This window comes from Barbus barbus, assembly GCF_936440315.1.
Source record: "Barbus barbus genome assembly, chromosome: 37".
NCBI lineage: Eukaryota > Metazoa > Chordata > Actinopteri > Cypriniformes > Cyprinidae > Barbus > Barbus barbus.
In genome coordinates, this window is record NC_136715.1 from 762,501 (window position 1) to 784,465 (window position 21,965).

Genomic DNA, 21,965 nt, shown 5'->3' on the forward strand with positions numbered 1-21,965 from the left:
CTTTATTTTCTTCAAATTATGAGTTTATATCTCACAATTCTTTTTTTTACTCATCAGAACTGTGAGAAAGCCTGAATTGTAAGATAAAAAGTCACAATTATAAAAAAAAAAAAAAAAGAATTCTGAGAAGGAAAGTCAGAATTGTGAGATATAAACACAAAATTGTGAGAATAAAAGTGCGAGTTGCAAAATAAAAACAATTGTGTGATGCAAGCTTAGAATTACTAGGCTAGATATATTGCAATATAAATTCACAATTTTGAGGGAAAAAGTCAGAATTGCAAGATATAAACAGAATTGAGAGATTTCAACTTAGAAATGTAAAAAAAGTCCATCTTGCAAAATGTAAACTCAGAATTCAGAGAGAAAAAAAGTCTGAATTGCGAGATAAAAACTCAGAAATCTGATTTTTTTTTTTCTCACAATTTTGAGAAGAAACTGAGGAAAAAAGAAAAAAAAGATTTGTGAGATAAAATGTTGCAATTACCTTTTTTTTTTTAATTCCATGGCAAAAACGTCAAAAAACATGTGCTTCTTTATAAAGAATAAGGACGTACCAAAGAAGGGCACACAGGGGGGGTTGATGGACCTGAGTTTAGCCAGATATTTCTTATAATGATCTTCACTGAGTTCATGAGCTTCCTCCAGAATCTTCCTCTGTCTGCTCGGGATTTGCTAAAATAAAATCACATGCAGTACAAGTTACACGCTGAACTGTGACAGCTCTAGTACTACTGAAGAGCAACTACTCCAACAGTACTACTTTAACACATGCAGAGCTCATATAAACGCACTCACCTCGAAGGTGTGGTCGAGTCTGTAGACGGGCGATGAGTTCATGGCGCTCACCACCTCCAGAACGCCATTGAAGTTATTGAGCTCCTGAAAGACCTGCAGGATCTCAATGATGCGTGATATGATGGCCACACGCTCCTCCACGTTCTCCGTTTCTACGATGCACCTGAGAGACACGAGAAAGCTTTAGAAACCAACACGTGTGAGTGATACGGTTCTGAACTAAACACACGAGAGCGTACTTCTCGAACCACAGCGTGAGGTTGGTGGTGTGGCGGATCATTCGCAGCAGGTTTGGGGAATTGATCTCCTTGTCTTCTTTAGTCCAAACGCTGCCCACCAGCTCTGACGGCTGAACCGCCCTACAGAAGGTCAAAGTTCACAGTTTCATTTCTGTTTGCATAATACACGTCTTCTATTTATAGTAATTATGTATATATAAATACACACATACAGTATATTTTGAAAATATTTACATGCCTATATTTATATGATAAATAAATACATTTAATGAAAATCCCTCAGAATGCTCCTTTATTCAGGGCCGAGGTGTTCTGAGTATGCGACTTGGTTCAGTGTTTTGGGAGACGAGGGCAAAGAACGGCCTCATGGGAAACGGAGCTGAGGTGGTGACCTTGGGTACGACGCTCACTGCCTGTTCCCACAGAGGTGAAGGGAAGTGTGTGTGTGTGTGTGTCACAGCTGGACTCTCTATTGTGTTAAACTGACCCATTTTCTGAGCAGAAAATAAAAATACAAACAGGAAATCCAGCCTTTTCCCTTATAAAGAAAAAACAACAACAAAAAAATACTAAACAAACAGAAATGAAGGTTTAGGCCTGTGCATTTCTTAATTTTGACTTCAAGTACTTGACTTCTAAATCGTGAGCAGCATACAGCTATGTAACATGATCAATTTACGGATACTTGATCAGTTTAATGTATCATGGATGAATAAAAGTATCAATTTTTTTTTTTTTTATTAAAAGACTTAAAACAAGGCCAAACAATTATTACTACACTCAAAAAAATATTTAGCCTTAAATATAAGATTTATAACATAAGCAAACTAATAAATGTAATGTGATGCATATTTGTCAGTCAAAAAAAGGTTTATTAATAACTATTTGCATTATTTGATTTAATTTAAATCATATTTTCAAAATGCATTTATTTTAATTGCTTAGCATCAGCAAAAAATCTGTTCATTGGGAAAACAATTACATTTATTCAGTTTAAAAGTATAAACTTGGTAAAATATATATGTGGAACAAGCCATATTCAATGAAATCAAATGTATGAGACTGACATAAACTGGATTTATTGACAATAAATATTAAATCTTGTTTGTGCATATTTTAAAACACATTCAGTTTATTAGTACCATTACAGAAATCTGACCTGTGTAATTATGCATGACTGTAATACACAATAACCAGTTTTATATGTTTACGTAAATAGGTTTATATATAAATGCATTGAAAATATGATTATTTAAATAAAATAAAATAGATAAATAGTTAATAATAAACTATACAATAAGTGCAGAAACATGTTATCTTCATGTATGACTGACAAATATGCATCACATTAAGTATGCATGCTTTGCCAGTTGTTGTTTACGTTCAAACTGTATGTTCCAGATGGATGGAAATTTTATATGCAATTCAAATACATAAATCTTAAACCTAAATATTTTTTGAGTGGAGTGTATTGGTGTGTGTGGGATCATTTCATGAAAATATTATGGTGCATTTCTGGTCGCCGTCAGCTTATATGGAAATGAGCAGCGTGAACATTCAGCTAAATATCTCCACTAAAGAAAAACAGGGTTGGATTGAAATGAGGGCGAACAGAGTTCAGAGGTCACAGGCTGAGGGTCGCACCTGTAGAAGTCGGACTCCAGCAGCGTGAGCTGTCGGGCGATCTCGATGGGGTGAAGGGTCATGAGGTCAAACTGATCCGTCTGTCCTGCTTTACACAGGTGCCACTCGATGGACGGCGGCGAGCTCTCGAACGTGATGTTGTGACTGGGGCCGTTGGCTTGAGCCTGTTTCTTCCTCTGGATGATCTTGGTGATGGACTCCACCCACTTTCTCATGGCCTTACCTGCGCACAGGTGACAGGACTGATGTTAGAGACAGAGCTGAGATCAGATTTATGCAGAAGAGCTCCTGTAACCAGCCACCACCCACAAATCTCATTGGTTTAAAATCCAGTGCTCATTTTCCCTTGCAGAAATAATGATGGACACAAAAATGATGGGAAAATGATGGTTAGGAAACTCAGACATTCGTTTTATTTTCTCACAAATTTCATGTTTTCCGTTTTTATTTTTCTCGATTATGCTTAATGGTGTGCATTTCTAATCAATTTAACTCATATTTATTATATTTAATTTTAATTTTTCTGGATTTCATTTTTACGGTTTAACTGAATTTTAATAACCAAAGTTAAAAATGATTGATTTCCTCTTTTTTCTTTTTCCTTTGATGAACAGTCAGCACAGCAGCTGGTTATGAGGTTGTTTTGGCTGCTGTTTCTTTAAGAGCTGCTGCTGCTGACACACATCGTATTTCTCTCAACTCTCTTTATCTTTTCTGATTCACTTCAGGTCTTAAAGTCTGTATTAATGAGCTGATGAGTTGAATCGAGTGTGTTAGATGAGTGAGACAGTGCTGGGCTGCTCCAGGACAGTTTGGAAAACCATTTCAGAGACTTCTTAAATGTGACTCATATAAAATATATTCCATGCACGCACAGTTTTAAGGCAGCTTTAATAGCCTTTTTGGTAACTTCATGAGTTAACTGACCACGACATTGCATGCTCTTAGTTTATTTCGCTCTTTGATATGAAATGATTCAGGCTACAGAGCGCAGCGTTCAGTGTACAGCTCTACTTTGTATTTATTCATCTAAATTTTGCCAAATTCTGTGACATTCTCCATTATAGAGTAAATATGATTTTTATGACTGGATTTGACTGGAAGGCCCTACACATATTTTGAAGACATTTCCATGGTTTTATCATCTTTGATGATGATGGAGATCAGTAGGTTTGTGTTCGTACCTCTGACCATGCCGATAAACTCCTCCAGCCGCCGCAGCAACTGAGCGTCTCTCTCAAAGTCATAGAAATGATGCTCGACCCAGTGCCTGCACACATTCAACACCCTGCAGACACACAGATACACATGAGAGACCGCTGTATCAGACAGTACTGCTGTGTGTGTGTGAGACAGTGTGAGTAAGTGAGAGTGAAAGTCATGCTACATTGTGAGGAAATTTGGTAAAACCTAGCAGTAAAACCTATACTACTATATATAGGACAGGATAGTAAAATCTGACATTTTTAGCATTGTGGGTCCCCTGCGGGTCCCCATGAGGGAGGAAAAAATTATTAAAATTAGTAAATGATGTTTATCCGAAAGTGTAAGAATGCAAACAGGTTTTCTGTAAGGGGTAGGTTTAGGGTTCGGAGACAGAAAATATTATATAAAAGTAATAGAAGTCTATGGAAAGTCCCCATAATTGTGTGTGCATGAGAGTGAGTGTGTGAGCGAGTCTGCTCGAGTGTGAATGAGCGTGCGAGTGAGTGTATGTGTGTGTGTGTATGTGTGTGAGTGTGTGTGTGTCAATGTGTGTGAGCGCAAGTGAACAAATGTGATTGTGCAAGTGTGTAAAATTGTGTGAGTGTCAGTGAGTTAGTGTGTGTGCATCAGTGTGAGAGTATGAGTGAGTGTACGAATGAGTGTGTGTGTGTGTGTGTGGTGTGAGTGTGAGTGAATGTGCGAGTGTAAGTGAGTGTCAGTGAGTGAATGAGTATGTGTGAGCGTGTGTCAGTGTGTGTGCATGTGTGTGTGAGAGAGAGTGTGCGTCTCGGTGTGTGTGTGTGTGTCAATGTGAGAGTGTGTGTGACAGTGAGTGAGTGTCTCAGTGAGTGAGTGTGTGTGTGTGAGAGAGAGAGTGAGTGTGTGTGTGTGTGTGTGAGAGAGTGAGTGAGTGTGTGTGTGTGTGTGAGAGAGTGAGTGTGTGTCTCAATGTGTGTGTGTGTGTGTGTGTGTGTGTGTGAGACTGTGAGAGTGACTGTGTGAGAGTGTGTGTCTCTCAGTGAGTGTGAGTGTGTGTTTTTGTGACAAATTAGGACATAAAATGTGTATAATGACAGGTATTACAAGGTGAAGGTGACTTTTCAGGACATTGCCCCATGTCCCCACTTTTCAAAACACTTATAAATCATACAGAGTGAGGTTTTGTTTGGGAAAGTAGAAATGCACAGTCTCCTGTGAGGGCTAAGTTTAGGTGTAGGGCAATAGCACACACAGTTTGTACAGTATAAAAACCATTACACCTATGAGATGAACCCAATTTTCACAAAAACAAATGTGTGTGTGTCTCTCTCTGTGTGTGTGTGCGAGTGTGTGTGTACCTGAGCTGTACCGGCTGAACGAACTCTTTGCGGAAGCGTTTGAGTTCTGCGCTCAGCGGCTGGTCTCCGTTCTCCATGGCCATCTGATCCGCTTCTGTGGGTTTGGGTTCAGGAATTTCAAACCTGGAACGCAAACGCACAGACTGTATGGAGCGATGTTTCCATGGATATGACAATAACTTCACATTGTGAGTAAAGATCATCATCACAACGAACAGAAAAGCTGTTTTTATTTTAAATCACTGTTTTACAATAATCTTTTTTAAACAAAAAAAAAAGCTATAAATGATTACATTACAGTGAAAAGAAACTAAACACAAACTATTTATGCATCATTAGGATTAACAAAATCTTAACTGAAAAAAGTCAAATAATAAAAATAATAAACATTGCAATGAATAGGCTAGGCCATTAGCAGTCTGACCTCTCCATGAGCAGATCCAGCAGCTCCTGAGGTTTACAGAACGATCGGTACGTGGTCAGAAACGTCCTGACGAAATTAGGATCTGAGAATAAAAAAAGATCAAAAACATTGTTTAACAAAAACTGCTTGATTATCAAACTATTTCGTCCGTCCACTGTCCAAATCAATCATAGCCCTGCAGAAGGTGAAAAATTACTCATTTCCAAATTTAAAGTCAATTTTATGTCAGCTTATAACAAACAAGGAAACAAAAAAAGAGTCCCGAGACTAGGTTATTATAGTGAAGTATAACCACTAAACTAAAACCATACAAAAAGCACTTTTGCGACTTGAAATAAAATAAATTAAACTAAAAACAAACTTATTTATATTTCAGTTAGTTTTCAAGATTTTATGTATTGAAATAAAAACTTAAATAAAACAAATAAAAACTACACAGGCATATTCAAAAACAACAAAATTTACGGGGCCAAGCACTCCAGCGGCAAAATGAGGAGCTAAGCATAGCACGGAGCATCAGACCAACTGCAGAAATTATTTTAGTCAAAACAGCTGAAAAATCATATATAAACCTCTCGTAATATGATTTATTGGCTTATCACGTTTGACCAACAGGTGGCACCGTTATCAAATCGATGTGGTGTGTTCTGTGTGAGGTGACAATGGCACACACAAAGTTTGGTGTCAATATGCCAAAGCATTGCAGAGATACGGCCTAAAGTGTCATTTTGACATCATGCCTCAAATTCGTTGTTGTGGTATGTGAAAACCATTTTGTCTATCAACATGAAATCCATTACTTCGTCAGCATGGTCTGAAGATGATACGATTCGATTTTGGTGAAAATCGGACCAACGGTCTAGGAGGAGTTCGAAAAAGTAGGTTTTTAAAGAAAATAAATATGGCGGACTGGAAGATTGGCTGACTGTAGCAAAGTTGGAATCACTGTTCTCAGCATGACCCAAGGAATCTATTAATATCAGTCTCATTACAATAGGAAAAATTCACAGAAAGATACAAGCATTTATTTGAAATTTCATTATAACTTTTGACCACAAGGTGGCACTGTTTCAAAACTTTGAGTACTTTCAGGTCATGGTCTCCATGGTACATATAAAGTTTCATAATGGTACACCAATGCATTCGTAATATATAGCATTTTATATCATAAAACTCCATTATAGTCATGTTTTGTTCAATTATAGCGCCACCAAGAGGCACAATCCCACCCAATTTTTTATGTGTGCTTAGAGTGTGCCCATACATATGTGTGTCAAATTTGGTGAAAATATCTCTTTTTTTTTTGGAGTTATAGACATATTTGTGTGTAATTAGATGAAAAATTACTGACTGTTGACTTTGTTTGCATTTTTGTGCCACTTACTATCAAAATTTTGGCGTTTAGCCGGGACAGTACGTTTCCGAACTTCCCACGGTGGTTTCGTGTCGATCGGAGTAACGCTTTCTAAGATATTGGCAAATATTTTTTAAGCACTAAAATGCAACTTAGCACAAACCATAAAGTAAAATCAGGCAAGTTTGGTATCGATTGACTCGGCAAGGATTCAGGAGTCTAAAAAGGTGACTCTTGTGAAAATATGTAAACCCCACCCAAAGTTATAAGCATTTGATTTTTATCGGAATTTCTCAGGCTTCTTCAGGGCATCGTGCTGATGACCCATACAAAGTTTTGTAACGATACGTTAATGTATTCATAAAATATATAATTTTACTACAAAATTCAACATGGCCGGCGCCCAAAATGGCTAACATGGGAAAATTCGGCAAAGTACTCGGCATGATGCACCGAATCTAAAGAGACCATTTTTATGATTTTTGGCCAAACCATTCACAAGTTATAAGTAAAAATAGAAATGTTTCATATCTCCTGACCACTAGGTGGCACAGCGCCAAAACACTGCAGGTAGCCTCAGGTCATGCTTGATATAACACACACCAAGTTTCGTGTCAATCCGTCAAACCCTTGTGGAGATATAGCCTCAGATCCATTTTTGCGTGTTTTTTGGCGAATTCGTTAGTGTGGTATTCGAGAACGCTTGGATGAATCGACTTGAGGTCCATAGCTTTTTGCCTCCATGGTCTGTTGATGATCTGAGCCAATTTTGGTGAGAATCGGACGAACCGTCTAGGACGAGTTCGACAAAGTAGGTTTTACGACCATTGAAGATAGCGAAAAAACTAAACCTTACGATTTTTGAATTTTGGACTTCATTCGACTCGGCTTGAGCCAAGGATTCAGAGGAGAAAATAATTTTCATTTCGTGGCTTACGGTTCAAAAGTTATCATTTCAAAGTTGAATTTTTGGACAAGTGGTGGCGCTAGAGAGTTTGAGTTAGAGACTCCAAATTTGCTGTGGTTACTATTGACACGATCATCTATCAGTGTGCCAAATTTGACAGCTTTCCCGCAATCGGTTCTATGGGCTGCCATTCATTTACTGGCGGAAGAAACAGAAGAAGAACGCTAACGATTACAATAGGTGCCTACACATCTTCGGTGCTTCGCCCCTAACTAATAAAAATTAAAACAGCACATGACAAAGACTTTAAAATTAACAGGAAAGCAGAAAATATATTCATATTCAAATATTCTTAAAATTACTATCAACAGTATTTCAGTCATACTAAAATAACAGTGGATCATTCATAACCGTATTATGGTATAGAGCCCTGCACGGGCCTCAAGTTTAGGCCCTAGCCCGAGACGCTCAGGCCCTAGCCCGGCCCACGTCCCACAGCTCATCAGAATTACCGGCCCGCTTCTCCTAAAACAGTTTATATACTGTTTCGGCTATTAAAATAGTTCCGTTTTGTGTGTAATGGCAAAATTATTATATTTTGTTTCGTTTTTTTGTTAAGTTTATTTAGAAAAACGTTTGGAGCATTTTTGTTCGTTAAATAGCCTTTTAGTTTTTTTAAAGTAACGACCAAGCGGCCAGCGGCATGAGCTGAGCATAGCCTATGTTTGATCAATTTAGCCTTCTCATATCATCACCACTTGCCTAAAATAAAATCTAGAGATATACTAAAACAGTTCAAGTATATAACAATGTTTAAACGTTAAACCTGCGCTATAATAATAATGTGTGCTAGCCTATATCTGAGTTTGTGCGGAGAGAGGAAGCTAAAGCTGCTCTGCAGGATATGGAGGCACCAGCTTTGGATTGTTTTCAGTGGAAACTAATTAAAATAGCCTCTTTTATAAAACAAAGAAAACAAACATGATGCGCTTTCTGCGAATACATGCCTCACAGACGTGACAAATATATTTATAGAAAGCTTTAAATGATTACTTAATGAAATAAAAAAAATACGAAAACAAAAATTTTATTATAATCTTAATCATAATCAATAAAGATGCATTTCTCTCTAAAGGCGCGTCTAATGAGGAGACGGCGAGTCAGGATCAGTAACTTCATCCTTGCGACACGGACTCAGAAAACATTAGTTTATTAGTAAATAGTTCAAATATCTCCTTAATATTTCCCGCAGACACATTCATGGTTATGTTTGCTGGGGTTTTGCAGCAAGCTTTAGCCTATTGCGTGCATTTGAACACAGAACTATTCATCTGCTGCTGCTGCGGGACACTAAACACCATCCAGCTGCTCTCAGTCGCAGCACGGTCTCCTGTTGTTTCCACCAGCGCGATGATTTATTCATCACTAATCGATGGATGTCTACAATATAAAAATAAGGAGAAACCCAAAACAGGCCCGAGGCCCGGCCCGCCTCTGAACTATGACGTGAAAATTGGCTCGAAGTCCGGCCCTAGAGGCGTAAAAAAGTCAGGGCCCTTCGGGCCCGGGCCGAAATGCAGGGCTCTATTATGGTGGTAATGAAGTAATGAGAATTTTTTTTTACATAATTTCCCCTGATGTTCCTCCCACACATTCAGCAATAAAGCTGTTTTCAGAGGGCTTTCATTGAGTTTAAACACATAATCAATCGCTCGTTATTCAGCGTTTTCATACAGCGAGTCGTCAGAGCCGATCTCAGGCCTGTGTGTGTGTGTGTGTGTGTGTGTGTGTGTGTGTGTGTGTGTGTGTGTGTGTTCTTACGGAGCAGAGCATGATGGATCTGTTCTGTTCTGACCGACGCAAACAATAGAAGCTCAACTCCAAACAATCAGCCTGGAATTATTCTAGCCAGGAAACAGACACTCGGCTCTGACGCACAAGACACACACACACACTTAAAATAGATCCAGGACTGCTGGATTCTGATTCTAGAGTCTGGGACAGAGATAACGCTCTCTCTCTCTCACACAGGCGCGCGCACGCACGCACACACACACTAACGTGAGGGTCTCTCACTAACGATCATTAACCCTCATCCACACCCTAAACGATCCGCAGCGCTGTGTGTGACACAGGACACACCTTTTTCCCCTCACACACACACAGTTTTCCTCCGAGCGTCTATTTCCTGTGCCTTATTAGAAACCGCGGCTGCTGGAGCGTCCCGTGTAAAGCGGCTCTATATTTACCCCGACCCTCTGCGGGAGGAAGTGTACTCGGGTGAGCGGAGCAAGAAAACGCCCATCAGAGGAACGCAGAGGGACACCAGGACATCACTCTTCACACCATCACCAACACACAGCAGATCTACAGACCGCCTACAGCTGATGTTAGGAGCAGTAAACATTTTACACTGACATTTTTATGGCAATTAAAACACTTACCCCTCATTACCATAATGCAATTTAAAAAAAGTTATTATTGTTATTATAATATAGTCATTTTTACCTTTTTTGGTTTAAAACATTAGTGTAACAATTAATAAAATAAAATTAAAAATAAAATCAGCATATATATTATATATATATATATATATATATATTTTTTTTTTTTTTTTTTTTTTTTTTTTTCACTCATTTCAGAAAGTGAAACCCATATATTATATAGATTCATTACACAGAGTGAAATATTTCAAGCCTTTATTTCTTGAAATTTTGATGATTATGGCTTACAGATAATGAAAACCCAAAATTCAGTGTCTCAGAAAATTTGAATATTACATAAGATCAATAAAAAAAGGATATTTTAAACAGAAATGTCAGGCTTCTGAAAAGTATGTTCATTTCTATGCACTCAATACTTGGTTGGGCCTCCTTTTGCATGAATTACTGCATCAATGCGGCGTGGCATGGAGGTGATCAGCCTGTGGCACTGCTCAGGTGTAAAGGAAGCCCAGGCTGCTTTGATAGCAGCCTTCAGGTCATCTGCATTGTTGGGTCTGGTGTCTCTCATCTTCCTCTTGACAATATCCCATAGATTCTCTATCAATCCAATCAAGCACAGTAACACCATGGTCATTGAACCAGCTTTTGGTACCTTTGGCAGTGTGGGCAGGTGCCAAGTCCTGCTGGAAAATGAAATCAGCATCTCCATAAAGCTTGTCAGCAGAAGGAAGCATGAAGTGCTCTAAAATTTCCTGGTAGATGGCTGCGTTGACTGTGGACTTCAGAAAACACAGTGGACCAACACCAGCAGATGACATGCAGCCCAAATCATCACTGACTGTGGAAACTTCACACTGGACTTCAAGCAACATGGATTCTGTGCCTCTCCACTCTTCCTCCAGACTCTGGGACCTTGATTTACAAATGAAATGCAAAATTTACTTTCATCTGAAAAGAGGACTTTGGAGCACTGAGCAACAGTCCAGTTCTTTTTCTCCACAGCCCAGGTAAGACGCTTCTGATGTTGTCTCTGGTTCAGAAGTGGCTTGGTAGCTCTTTTCCTGAAGACGTCTGAGCGTGGAGACTCTTGATGCACTGACTCCAGCTTCAGTCCACTCCTTGTGAAGCTCTCACAAGTGTTTGAATCAGCTTTGCTTGACAGTATTCTCAAGCTTGCGGTCATCCCTGTTGCTTGAGCACCTTTTCCTACCCAAATTCTTCCTTCCAGTCAACTTTGCATTTAATATGCTTTGATACAGCACTCTGTGAACAGCCACAGCTTTCAGTAATGACCCTCTGTGACTTACCCTCTTTGTGGAGGACGTCAATGTTCGTCTTCTGGATCATTGCCAAGTCAGCAATCTTCTCCATTATTGTGGTTTCAAAGAACAAGAGATACTCTGAATTTATACTGTAGGGATGGTCATTAATGAAACTCAAATGTAAATATTCTAATATTTTGAGATACTGATTTCTGACTTTCATGAACTGTAAGCTCTAATCATCAAAATTAAAACAAAAAAACTTTTGAAATGTTTTACTTTACATGTAATGAATCTATATATCTATATCTATATCTATCTATATATATATATATATATATATATATATATATATATATATATATATATATATATATATATATATATATATATATATACACACACACATATATGTGTCCCTGCAGCACAGAAGCAGTCATGAGTAACACAGGTATATCTGTAGCAATAGACAACAATACATTGTATGGATCAAAATTATACATTTCTCTTTTATGACAAAAATCATTAGGATATTAAGATCATGTTCCATCAAGATATTTAGTAAATTTCCAACCATAAATATATCAAAACTTCATTTCTGATTAGTAATAAGCATTGCTAAGAACTTCATTTGAACAACTTTAAAGGAGATTTTCTCAATATTTAGATTTTTTTGCTCCCTCAGATTCCAGATTTTCTAATAGTTGTATCTCAGACAAATATTGTCCTATCATAACAAACCATACATCAATGGAAAGATTATTTATTCAGCTTTCAGATGATGTATAAATTTCAATTTCAAAATATTTGATGACAGGTTTTATTTATGACAGGTTTTGTGCTCCAGGGTCACATTATATATATACCCACTGGTATATTAATAGACTTATTAACATTCGTTACTGTTCTGAGATGATTAGTTCTGCCTTTATAAGCTGGAGTGATTTGGGTTGAGTTGATCAGCTGTTTAAAGAATTTATCGCTCACCACACACGTTTGTTTTTGTGAATTGTGGGGACTCTCCATAGGTGTAATGGTTTTTATACTGAACTATAGTATAATAGTGCTATTATAATGTGCTATTGCCCTACACCAACCCTACACCTAAACTTAGCCCTCACAGGAGACTTTGTGCATTTCTACTTTCTCAAAAAAACTCATTCTGTATGATTTATAAGCTTTTGTACCCGTGGGGACCTCAATTTAGGTGCCCACAGTGACACAAGTCCCCATGAGTCAGTGTGTATTCAGGTTTAAGTCCCCACCAGTATATAAAAACCTGTACTCTCACACACACACACACACACACACACACACACACACACACACACACTCACAGGAAGGACACTGCACAGATAACACAGCTGAACTTGTTCTATAATAGTGCGTGTTTTTCTCTCTTATCAGATGTAGTTGTGTTATATCGGCACTAAAACAAAGCAGGTCACCACGCTGTGATCTGTGACGTGAAGCAGACGAGTGTTTACAGACGCTGAGGAACGGGATCTTCAGCGCTCTGCGCTCACTGTGCTGCTGTTGTTGAGACTGGAGGTTGTGAAATACATCAGTAATGCGTATTAGCTTGTTTGGGTCAAACTGAGTCTGGATCATCTGTTTGGACTCCATCACGGTCCACGATCATAATCAAAACCACCAGGACTATTCCTGCTGTTGGTGATTTACTGGATCAGGATTACGGATCAGGACTTCTAAAAATATTTTCACTCACAATTTCTGCCTGACAAAATATTTTAGAACCTGACATAACTAGTAAAATGTTCATTCATTATGAAAATAGTCACGTTCCTTTAAGATTGTGTTAATGTAATGACTTTTCCAGCTCAAATAGCTGCTGAAGAGGTGAAATAAAATTAGAATTATTGATTTTTTGTTGTTTTGGCAGTAATACTTTACAAGCTCTCATTTGCTAAGATTAGTTAATGCATTAGTTAACATGAACTAACTATGAGCAATACATTTTTACAGCACTTAATAACCTTTGTTAATGTTAGTCAATAATAAAACAATTGTTCATGTCAGCTCACACCGCATTAACTATTGAGACCATATAAAAATTGCCATTACTTAAAGTAAAATAAACCTTAACTGAAACAAAAAAAGAGGAAGCTTTTATTTCAGCTAGGCTCAAATAATATTTCCAAGGCAACACCTCTCATTTTAATTTAGTTTAATTTGTTGTACTAAAATAACTCAAATGGAAAATGATTTTGTTGCATTTGTCATTTTTAGTATTTAAAATACTAAAAATCACAGAAATGCAACAAAATTACTAATACTTTAGCAAAAATTAAAATGAAATCAGATTATAAAAATATATAATTTACAATAGTCTCTCAACTATAGTAAAAATAACCCTGTAAATCATATCATGATTATCATCATTCATATCAACTTATGACTTACAAATGTATTATTAAATGTATAAATTAACATTAAATTTAATAAATGCTGTATTATTCAAGTATTGTTCACTGTTTTTGAAAGAAGTCTGTTGTGCTCACCAAGGCCGTGTTAATTTGATCAAATACAGTAAAAATTGTGAAATAGCTTAAAACAGCTGTTTCCTATGTGAATATCTGTATTATTGAGCTAAAATTTAAATGAAAACAAATTATAAAAATAAAAACTCATTTAAGATATTATTTACAATAGCCTCTCAATTATAGTAAAAATAACACTGTAAAAGATACAACTTTTAATTAAAAAATGTATTAATGTATAAATTAACATAATTAATAAATGCTGTTAAAAGTATTGTGCATTGAAAGAATTCTCTTCTGCTCACCAAGGCTGTGTTAATTTGATCAAATACAGTAAAAATTGTGAAATATTATCATCATTTAAAACAGTTGTTTTCTATGTGAATATGTGTTAAACTGTAATGTATTTCTGTGATCTGCAGCTGTATTTTCAGCATCATTTCTCCAGTCTTCAGTGTCACATGATCTTCAGAAATCACTATTCACTCACCAGCGTACATGTGGAAGGTCAGCCGCTCGATGAGCTTCAGCACCGTTCCAGCTTTGATGATGGGAATGCCGGATTTGGACTGGACGTTCTCCTCGAACACGACGTTCTCCTCGGAGTCGGGCTGGGCGAAGCGGTACACCTCGGCCCCGGGGAGCCTCATCTGCTCCTCCTTCTCCTCCTGCAGCATGGCCGTGTCCAGCATGCGCTCCAGCGTGGAGCGGTACTGCAGCGAGATCAGCGCCGCCATCCAGCCGTTCTTCTCCTCCGCCGATTTAGCAGAGAACACCACGCTGTTCCCATCCTTCAGGATGATCTCGAAGGCGTGCCGGTACTCGCCCTCCTTATCGTCCTTGTCGTTGATCTGGACCTGTTGAAGAACACGTGAACGTCACCTACAGCTGGCATTGTGCCACATTTTTATTATAAATTGAGGAATCACAGTTTTGAACTAAAATATCAGCAAATGTTACAACTACACTATAAAAAAATTACAGTGAATTTAATGGTAAAAGACTGTAAGAATGCTAGTCAAAACCTGTTAAATGTTCAACTTCTATATATGGTGAAAAACTGTTTTTGACATCACATGTAATTTTACGGTAGTATACCGTTTCTGGAAGTGGAAAAAGAATGAAATTCCCAGAATTCCCTGCATTACATTTCAACATGTCTTTTTGTTGAAATAAATAATTCTGGCAACCACAGCTGCTGGCTTTTTACCGTAAATTAGACGGAATTTTTTTCCAGTGTAGGGCCTTTTTCAGAGTCTTACACTAATGAACATGATGCAGGATGACTGAATGGATGAACGAATCCTTAGTTTTGAATGAATCAAGTGAGCGAATGATTCAATGGCCTATTCATAAAGTGAGCAGTTTCCTTCCTGAATAAATCAGCCGTTTGAAGGAATTCAATGAATGACTCGAAGGCATTTACCGCCCCCTGCTGGCAGATTTAGCTTCTTATTTAGAGTATCATTTCATTAAAAATAAAATAAAATATAAACATTAAAGGGATAGTTCACCCCAAAAAATGAATTATGTCATCAATCATGTCATTTCAAGCCTATATGACTTTCTTTTGCACAACATAAAAGAAGGTGAAGACTGTTGGTAACTGAGCTGTTATGGTTACCAATGACTTTCATTGTATAAGCAAAAAAATACTGAGATGTTTCTCAAAGTATCTTCTTTTATTTTTCATAGTTTATGTTAGGCTGTTGTAGCCTAAATGTTTGTGTAATAAATTTTTATGTTGAATCAAATAAAATATTTCTTTCTAAAACAACTATTTGTAATATTTATTTGATACTTTCTCATTTAACACAATAATTTTTTGTGGGTAATTTCACAGCCAAATTTAATTAGCGATTAATTAGATTATTAGCCCTAATTCTGATAAAAATGTATTGTATTGTATTTCTTGCCCACCTTCCTCATGAAGAACTTCTCCTTGAGCCGGTACTCGGCGGCGCTGGCTCCTGGCAAACGCGGCTGGCCGTGGTTGGACTTGCAGCAGATCATGAGGCCGTCGAACAGGAAGATGTGGCGCTCGTGTTTGGCGCCGACCCGCGTGAGTGTCCCCTCCATGATGAACTCGTTACAGCACTGGCCGATGTCTTTGCCCTCCCAGCCGTCGATGTTCCTCTGGATCTCATTCATCTTCTTGATGGCCAGATGTTTGCCCTTCATCTGCTGACTGTAGAAGCGGCACGCCGACTCGCTGAGAGACACGACACAGACGACCATCAGGAGACAACGCCAGAAAAACAGGGCTGGGCTGACTATACTATCATGATTCAATCATTTTGATGAGCTGATACTGAATCTGAAACGCTTTTTTCAGTTGATTCCTCTAAACTTTATTTGAAGTGCTTGTAATAATCACAATAAGTTACTTTTGATATGAAACAAAGTCTCAGTTTTCAAATTCTGTCAGTTTCATCACTAAATTCACTCACTAAATACATTTTTGTGGCTCTTTAACATATGCTGTCGCTGATCATCTCTTCCTCTTTACTACTAGTTACAGCAGCAAATAAACATGAATGAACATCAGAATCAGAACAACTTACTGAAATCAATCATGAATTATGTAATCAATCAATCAATCAGTGATTCAACCACAAAGACATTAATAAAACAGCAAGAAGAACATCAATAGAACAGCTTTCAATTTAAAAACCATAAACTCGATATTCAGCTAGAAAAATAACTTCACAGAGGAGCATTTTGATAAATATATGCACTATATTACATATTCATTATACAGTCAGGTCAGGTCAGACACAGACGATTGTTGGGCTTCAAAAACAAAACAGATCCATCAGAGAGAGAGCAGGAACATTAGGAGCTAAATCAACAGTTTGGTACATTCTGAGAAAACAAGACCGCTCTGGTGAGCTGAGAAACAAAGACCTGGACGTCCACGGAGGACAACAGTGATGATGATTGGAGAATCCTCTCCATGGTGAAGAAAAGCCCTTTCACAACATCCAGCCAAGAGAAGAACACTCTCCAGGAGACAGACGTGTCTACAATCAAGAGAAGACTTCACCAGAGCAAATACAGAGGCTTCACCACAAGATAGATTAGACATCTAGAAAAGCCAGAGCACTTCTGGAAAAGCGTTCTTTGGACGCTGAAATTAAGATCAACCTGCACCAGAATGACGGGAAGAGAACAGTCTGGAGAAGGCTTGGAGCAGCTGATGATCGAAGCACACAGCATCATCTGAGTATCATGGAGTGGTGTGATCATGAGCTGCATGGCTTCAGTGGCTCTGGGTTACTGCTGTTTAGTGAAGATGAGACAGAAGACAGAAGCAGCCGGATCAGTTCTGAAGTGTGTCGAGATATACTCTCTGCTCAGATTCAGTCAAATACAGCAAAGCTGATTCAGCGGCGCTTCAGAGAACTAATGAACAATGACCCAAAACATACAGCGCAAGCAACCCAGGAGTTTCTGAAGGTAAAACAGTGGAATATTCTGCAATATCTGAGTCAATCTCCTGATCTCAACCTGATCGAGCAGCATTTCACTCGCTGAAGACAAAACTAAAGACAGAAAGAGCCACAAACACACAACAACTGAAGTCAGCTGCAGTAAAGACCTGGAGAAGCATCAGAAAGAAGAAACCCAGTCTCTGCTGATGTCCATGAGTTCAGAATTAAGACCGTCATCGCCTGCAAAGCATTCTCAACTAAATATTAAAAATCAACATTTTATTTATGATTACATTTATTTGTCCAATTACATTTGAGCCCCTGAAAATGGGGGGGCTGTGTATAAAAATGGTTGCATTTCCTAAACATTTTATGTTATTTTAGTTCAACCCTAGAATTAAAGCTTGAAGTCTGCGCTTCAATTTCATCTTGATTGTTTCATTTTAATTCTATTCTGGTGGCATACAGAGCCAAAATTATGAAAATTGTGTGAGTGTCCAAATATAAATGGATCTAAGTGTATTTTTACTCAACCCGTTAATCAGGTTCTCATTTTTAATTGTATGTTTGAATTAATTAGTTATTATATGCAGTGTTTATACATTTATACTTTAACAAAACATTGGAGTAGAAACAATTCTGTTATTAAAAGTTGACTTAAAGTTGCAATACAAATGTTTGTACACAAGAGTGTTGATTATTATATAGAAATTTTTATTTTATTTTAAACATTAATATTAAATTAATGTCTCAACTGACAGCTTTTTATTTTTAGCATAACTGAAATACTATTTTAGTTTTTATTAATATTTTGAATTAGTTTAAACGGTTTTTTTTTTAATTTTTATGCGTTTATTTTATTTTAAGCCACAAAAATAACCCCGAATGGTTGTTTCCCTTCAGAAAAATGGACAATATATTTCCAAATGAATCATTATGAAATCATATCGGAATCAAATCAAGAGCTTCTGAATCAGAATCAAATTGATTAGTGAAAATCTGTCAATACCAAAAATACAAAAATACTCTAGGAAAACATGAAAATATACATGAGTAAAGCTGGAGTAAACAGTATGATCACTGGAGAGGATGAGGAAGGAAGGGGAGATGAATCTGCTCTTACTGAGGATTAAACCAAGCCCTGGAGGTTCCTCACCATTACCAAACTTTACATAACCAGTGTACAGTGTCCAATCAGCTTTAAGATCAACAGCCCTCCAGGACCTGAAAGAGACACGCTTCTACACCATCAGATTGACGCTCAGATGTTCTTAGTAGGAGGAGTCTGATTGCCTCTGGTGTTACAAATCACAGGATGAGAGCGAAGGAGGAACTGCTTAAAGACATCTTACTTCTGAGTGTGTTTGTGGATACGCTGAGAGCGCAGACTGTCCCTCCTCATGACAGCGTCTCACTGAAGAGCGCCACACGCTGGAGCAGAGCCACACTGCACTGTTACACTAGTGTTACACTATTACCCTCATCTCACACACACACACACACACACTCACACACACTCACACACACACACACACACACACACACACACACACACACACACACCCCAGAAACTGTTCACTAAAAATCAACATTTGTGCTCACCCTCAGGCTATCCAAGATTAGTTCTTACCAATTGGTATTTTTTACTTTACTCCTGTACTGTTATATCTTTTTATTCTAAAGCACTTTGTAACTTTGTTTTGAAAGGTGCTATATAACATTTTTTTTTTTTTTTAAATCCATGATGTAGATGAGTTTGTTTCTTCATCAGGTTTGTATAAATGTGTCTCTGCATCAGTGTCTCAGCAATGGATGCTCTGCAGTGAATGGGTGCCGTCAGAATGAGAGTCCAAACAGTCCAAATTAATGCTGGATGTGTTTCAGCTTTAGTCTTCTCCAGATGTTAACTGATGGACTGGTGTGGTGTGGATTATTGTGATGTTTTTATCAGCTGTTTGGACTCTCATTCTGACGGCACCCATTCACTGCAGAGCATCCATTGCTGAGACACTGATGCAGAGACACATTTCTACAAACCTGATGAAGAAACAAACTCATCCTGATCTCAGTTGAACTGAGGATGAGCACATTTCCAGCTAATTATTTATTTTTGATCGAACTATTATTTTAATACAGAATCAAACACGACTGTAACTGTAATCGTTTCCTTCACAAGAGCGTCTGATCAACAAAACTAAGAGCTGGTTTACACTGAGATCACTCGACTCTAAAACTAAACGCAACAGTGGAAAAATCAAGAGTAATGACTTCTCAAGCAATCCAGTTGAATTAAATCAACTTTTCAACAACATGACTGACTTAAAAACATAAATCATCTCAGACGCTCACGATCATCACAGCTCACAGTGGATTCTTTGTTCTGGTCTAATCGAGTTCATAACTCCACAAACAGCGTGAAAGTGACGAGGAACACACACGTACCGTAAGATCACCCATCCTTTCCACATACATGAACGCATAAAACCACAGAAACACCAGCCACGGCACAAAACCAGCAGAAACCAGGTCAGATCCTCATGATTCCCTCAGAGAGCGAGCGAGTGACTAAGGGCCGCTTTCCTCTCTCTCTCTCTGAGAACAATACCAGCCGGGACGCCCAAACCTGACGCAACAGACCTCCACCGCTATTTGAGGGTCAGAGGGAAACACATGAGGGCTGATGGGTGGAGACCCGTGTGTGTGAGTGTGCGTGTGTGTGTGTGTGCGTGTGCGTGTGAGAGTGTGTGTGTGAGTGTGTGTGTGCGTGTGAGTGTGTGTGTGTGTGTGTGTGTGTGTGTGAGTGTGTGTGTGTGTGTGTGTGTGTGTGCGTGTGAGTGTGAGTGTGCGTGTGAGTGTGTGTGTGAGTGTGTGTGCGTGTGCGTGTGTGTGTGTGCGTGTGAGTGTGTGTGTGTGTGTGAGTGTGTGTGTGTGTGTGTGTGTGTGAGAAACACTCATCACATGTATGTTTATGATACGAACGGGACAATGGCCAGCCAATAACTAACTATAACGGTTTTTAATCTTAACAACATGTTAACAAATGTTATGTCATTTGAATTATATTTAAGTACTATCACAATTATTCAGTCATATAAATTTCCTTTATTTGTAAAAATGATATAAAAAATAGTGTATAATAAAACTGTAAAAAAATAAAAAATATAAAAATAAAAATCTAATAAAAATAAATTAATTGTTAAAATTGCATTATAGTATAATCAGCTGTATATTAAAAACAACACAAGTCTACGCAATGTCCACAATTAGCGAGCTGAGTAAACGTGCGAGTGTGTGTTTAGTGTGTGTGTATAGTGTGTAGGGCTGCCACTAACGACTATTTTTATTTCAATTAATCTATCGACTATTTTTTCCGATTTATCGATTAATTAAACAATTAATTTCCCGCAAAAAAAACAAAAACAATTTTACTTACAAATATTTTATTAAACAAAATGAAATCCACATTTCTATGAAATCCTTTTTTAAAGCAAAAGTGAAGTGCAGCATAGAGAGAAGAAGCAGGTGTCCATCTCATTATCACTGAATCAGTTCAGTATTATAGTGTGATGATGACATCATATCCACCTGTTCTAGTCTAATAATAATAACATCATCATCAAACAAACACTCTTTAAACGAGGATTCACCAGAAATATTATTTACCAGAATTCATTTAGGAGAAAAATGTAAATGTGCAGTATTTCTGAAAAAATACTTTTTTTAATATAAAATCAATTAATTGGAGATGCTTTTTATTATGAAAATTTAATGGAACAATTAAAATGGAATCCAGAAAATAATGGAAAACAGAATTTGGTACAGATAAAACTGTAAAACTCAATTAATTAAACAGGCTTTTTGACTAATAAAATTAAAAAACAAATGGAAATAAAACTGATTTCATAGGGCCCTATAATTATATATATATATTTTTGTGGTAATAAAAATGGATCTAAATGAACAATAGCTTTTAAAATGACTTAAAGTACATGTATAATAGCAATGATGCAATAATTAATTAGTTCAAATAAAGTATCAAAAGCAAGAAACATGGTTTTTATTGAACAAAACTGTTAAAATACATAATATATTATAAACAATAGAGCTAATGTAGATTACGCATCACAACAAAGACCTGCAGGAGCGCCGACAGCATGATGATTATTATTACACATTACTGTTTAATATTGACCAAGCACCATTTAATTCAAACGTACACTTAATCTTTAATATTTGTCCATTTGTTTGTGACAGACATGCTACATCTGCTGTAATTACATGAATGTGTGGAGATCTATCTGTGTAACTCAGAGTGAGGGTTTGAGCTTTTATTTTGAAATCACGATGTATTCTCCTGTTTGTGTAGATTTATAAATGATTCACCTCACAAATCTGTTGCGTTCCCAGATGAAGGT

General features: G+C 37.5%; 1 protein-coding gene across 2 annotated transcripts in view; it reads right to left on the bottom strand.

Annotated features, from left to right (window-relative positions):
• The window catches only part of LOC306857119 (son of sevenless homolog 1-like), a 72,983-nt gene that overhangs the window by 28,501 nt on the left and 22,517 nt on the right, over window positions 1-21,965 (bottom strand). For both annotated transcript variants that reach the window (XM_079396823.1, XM_079396822.1), the window contains exons 10-18: window positions 16,037-16,328; window positions 14,607-14,973; window positions 5,649-5,730; window positions 5,225-5,347; window positions 3,866-3,969; window positions 2,682-2,904; window positions 1,038-1,157; window positions 799-961; window positions 558-675 (exon numbers count right to left, since the gene is read on the bottom strand). In XM_079396823.1, coding sequence (XP_079252949.1) covers window positions 558-675; window positions 799-961; window positions 1,038-1,157; window positions 2,682-2,904; window positions 3,866-3,969; window positions 5,225-5,347; window positions 5,649-5,730; window positions 14,607-14,973; window positions 16,037-16,328 — 1,592 coding nt within the window. The remainder of the gene's footprint in view (window positions 1-557; window positions 676-798; window positions 962-1,037; window positions 1,158-2,681; window positions 2,905-3,865; window positions 3,970-5,224; window positions 5,348-5,648; window positions 5,731-14,606; window positions 14,974-16,036; window positions 16,329-21,965) is intronic.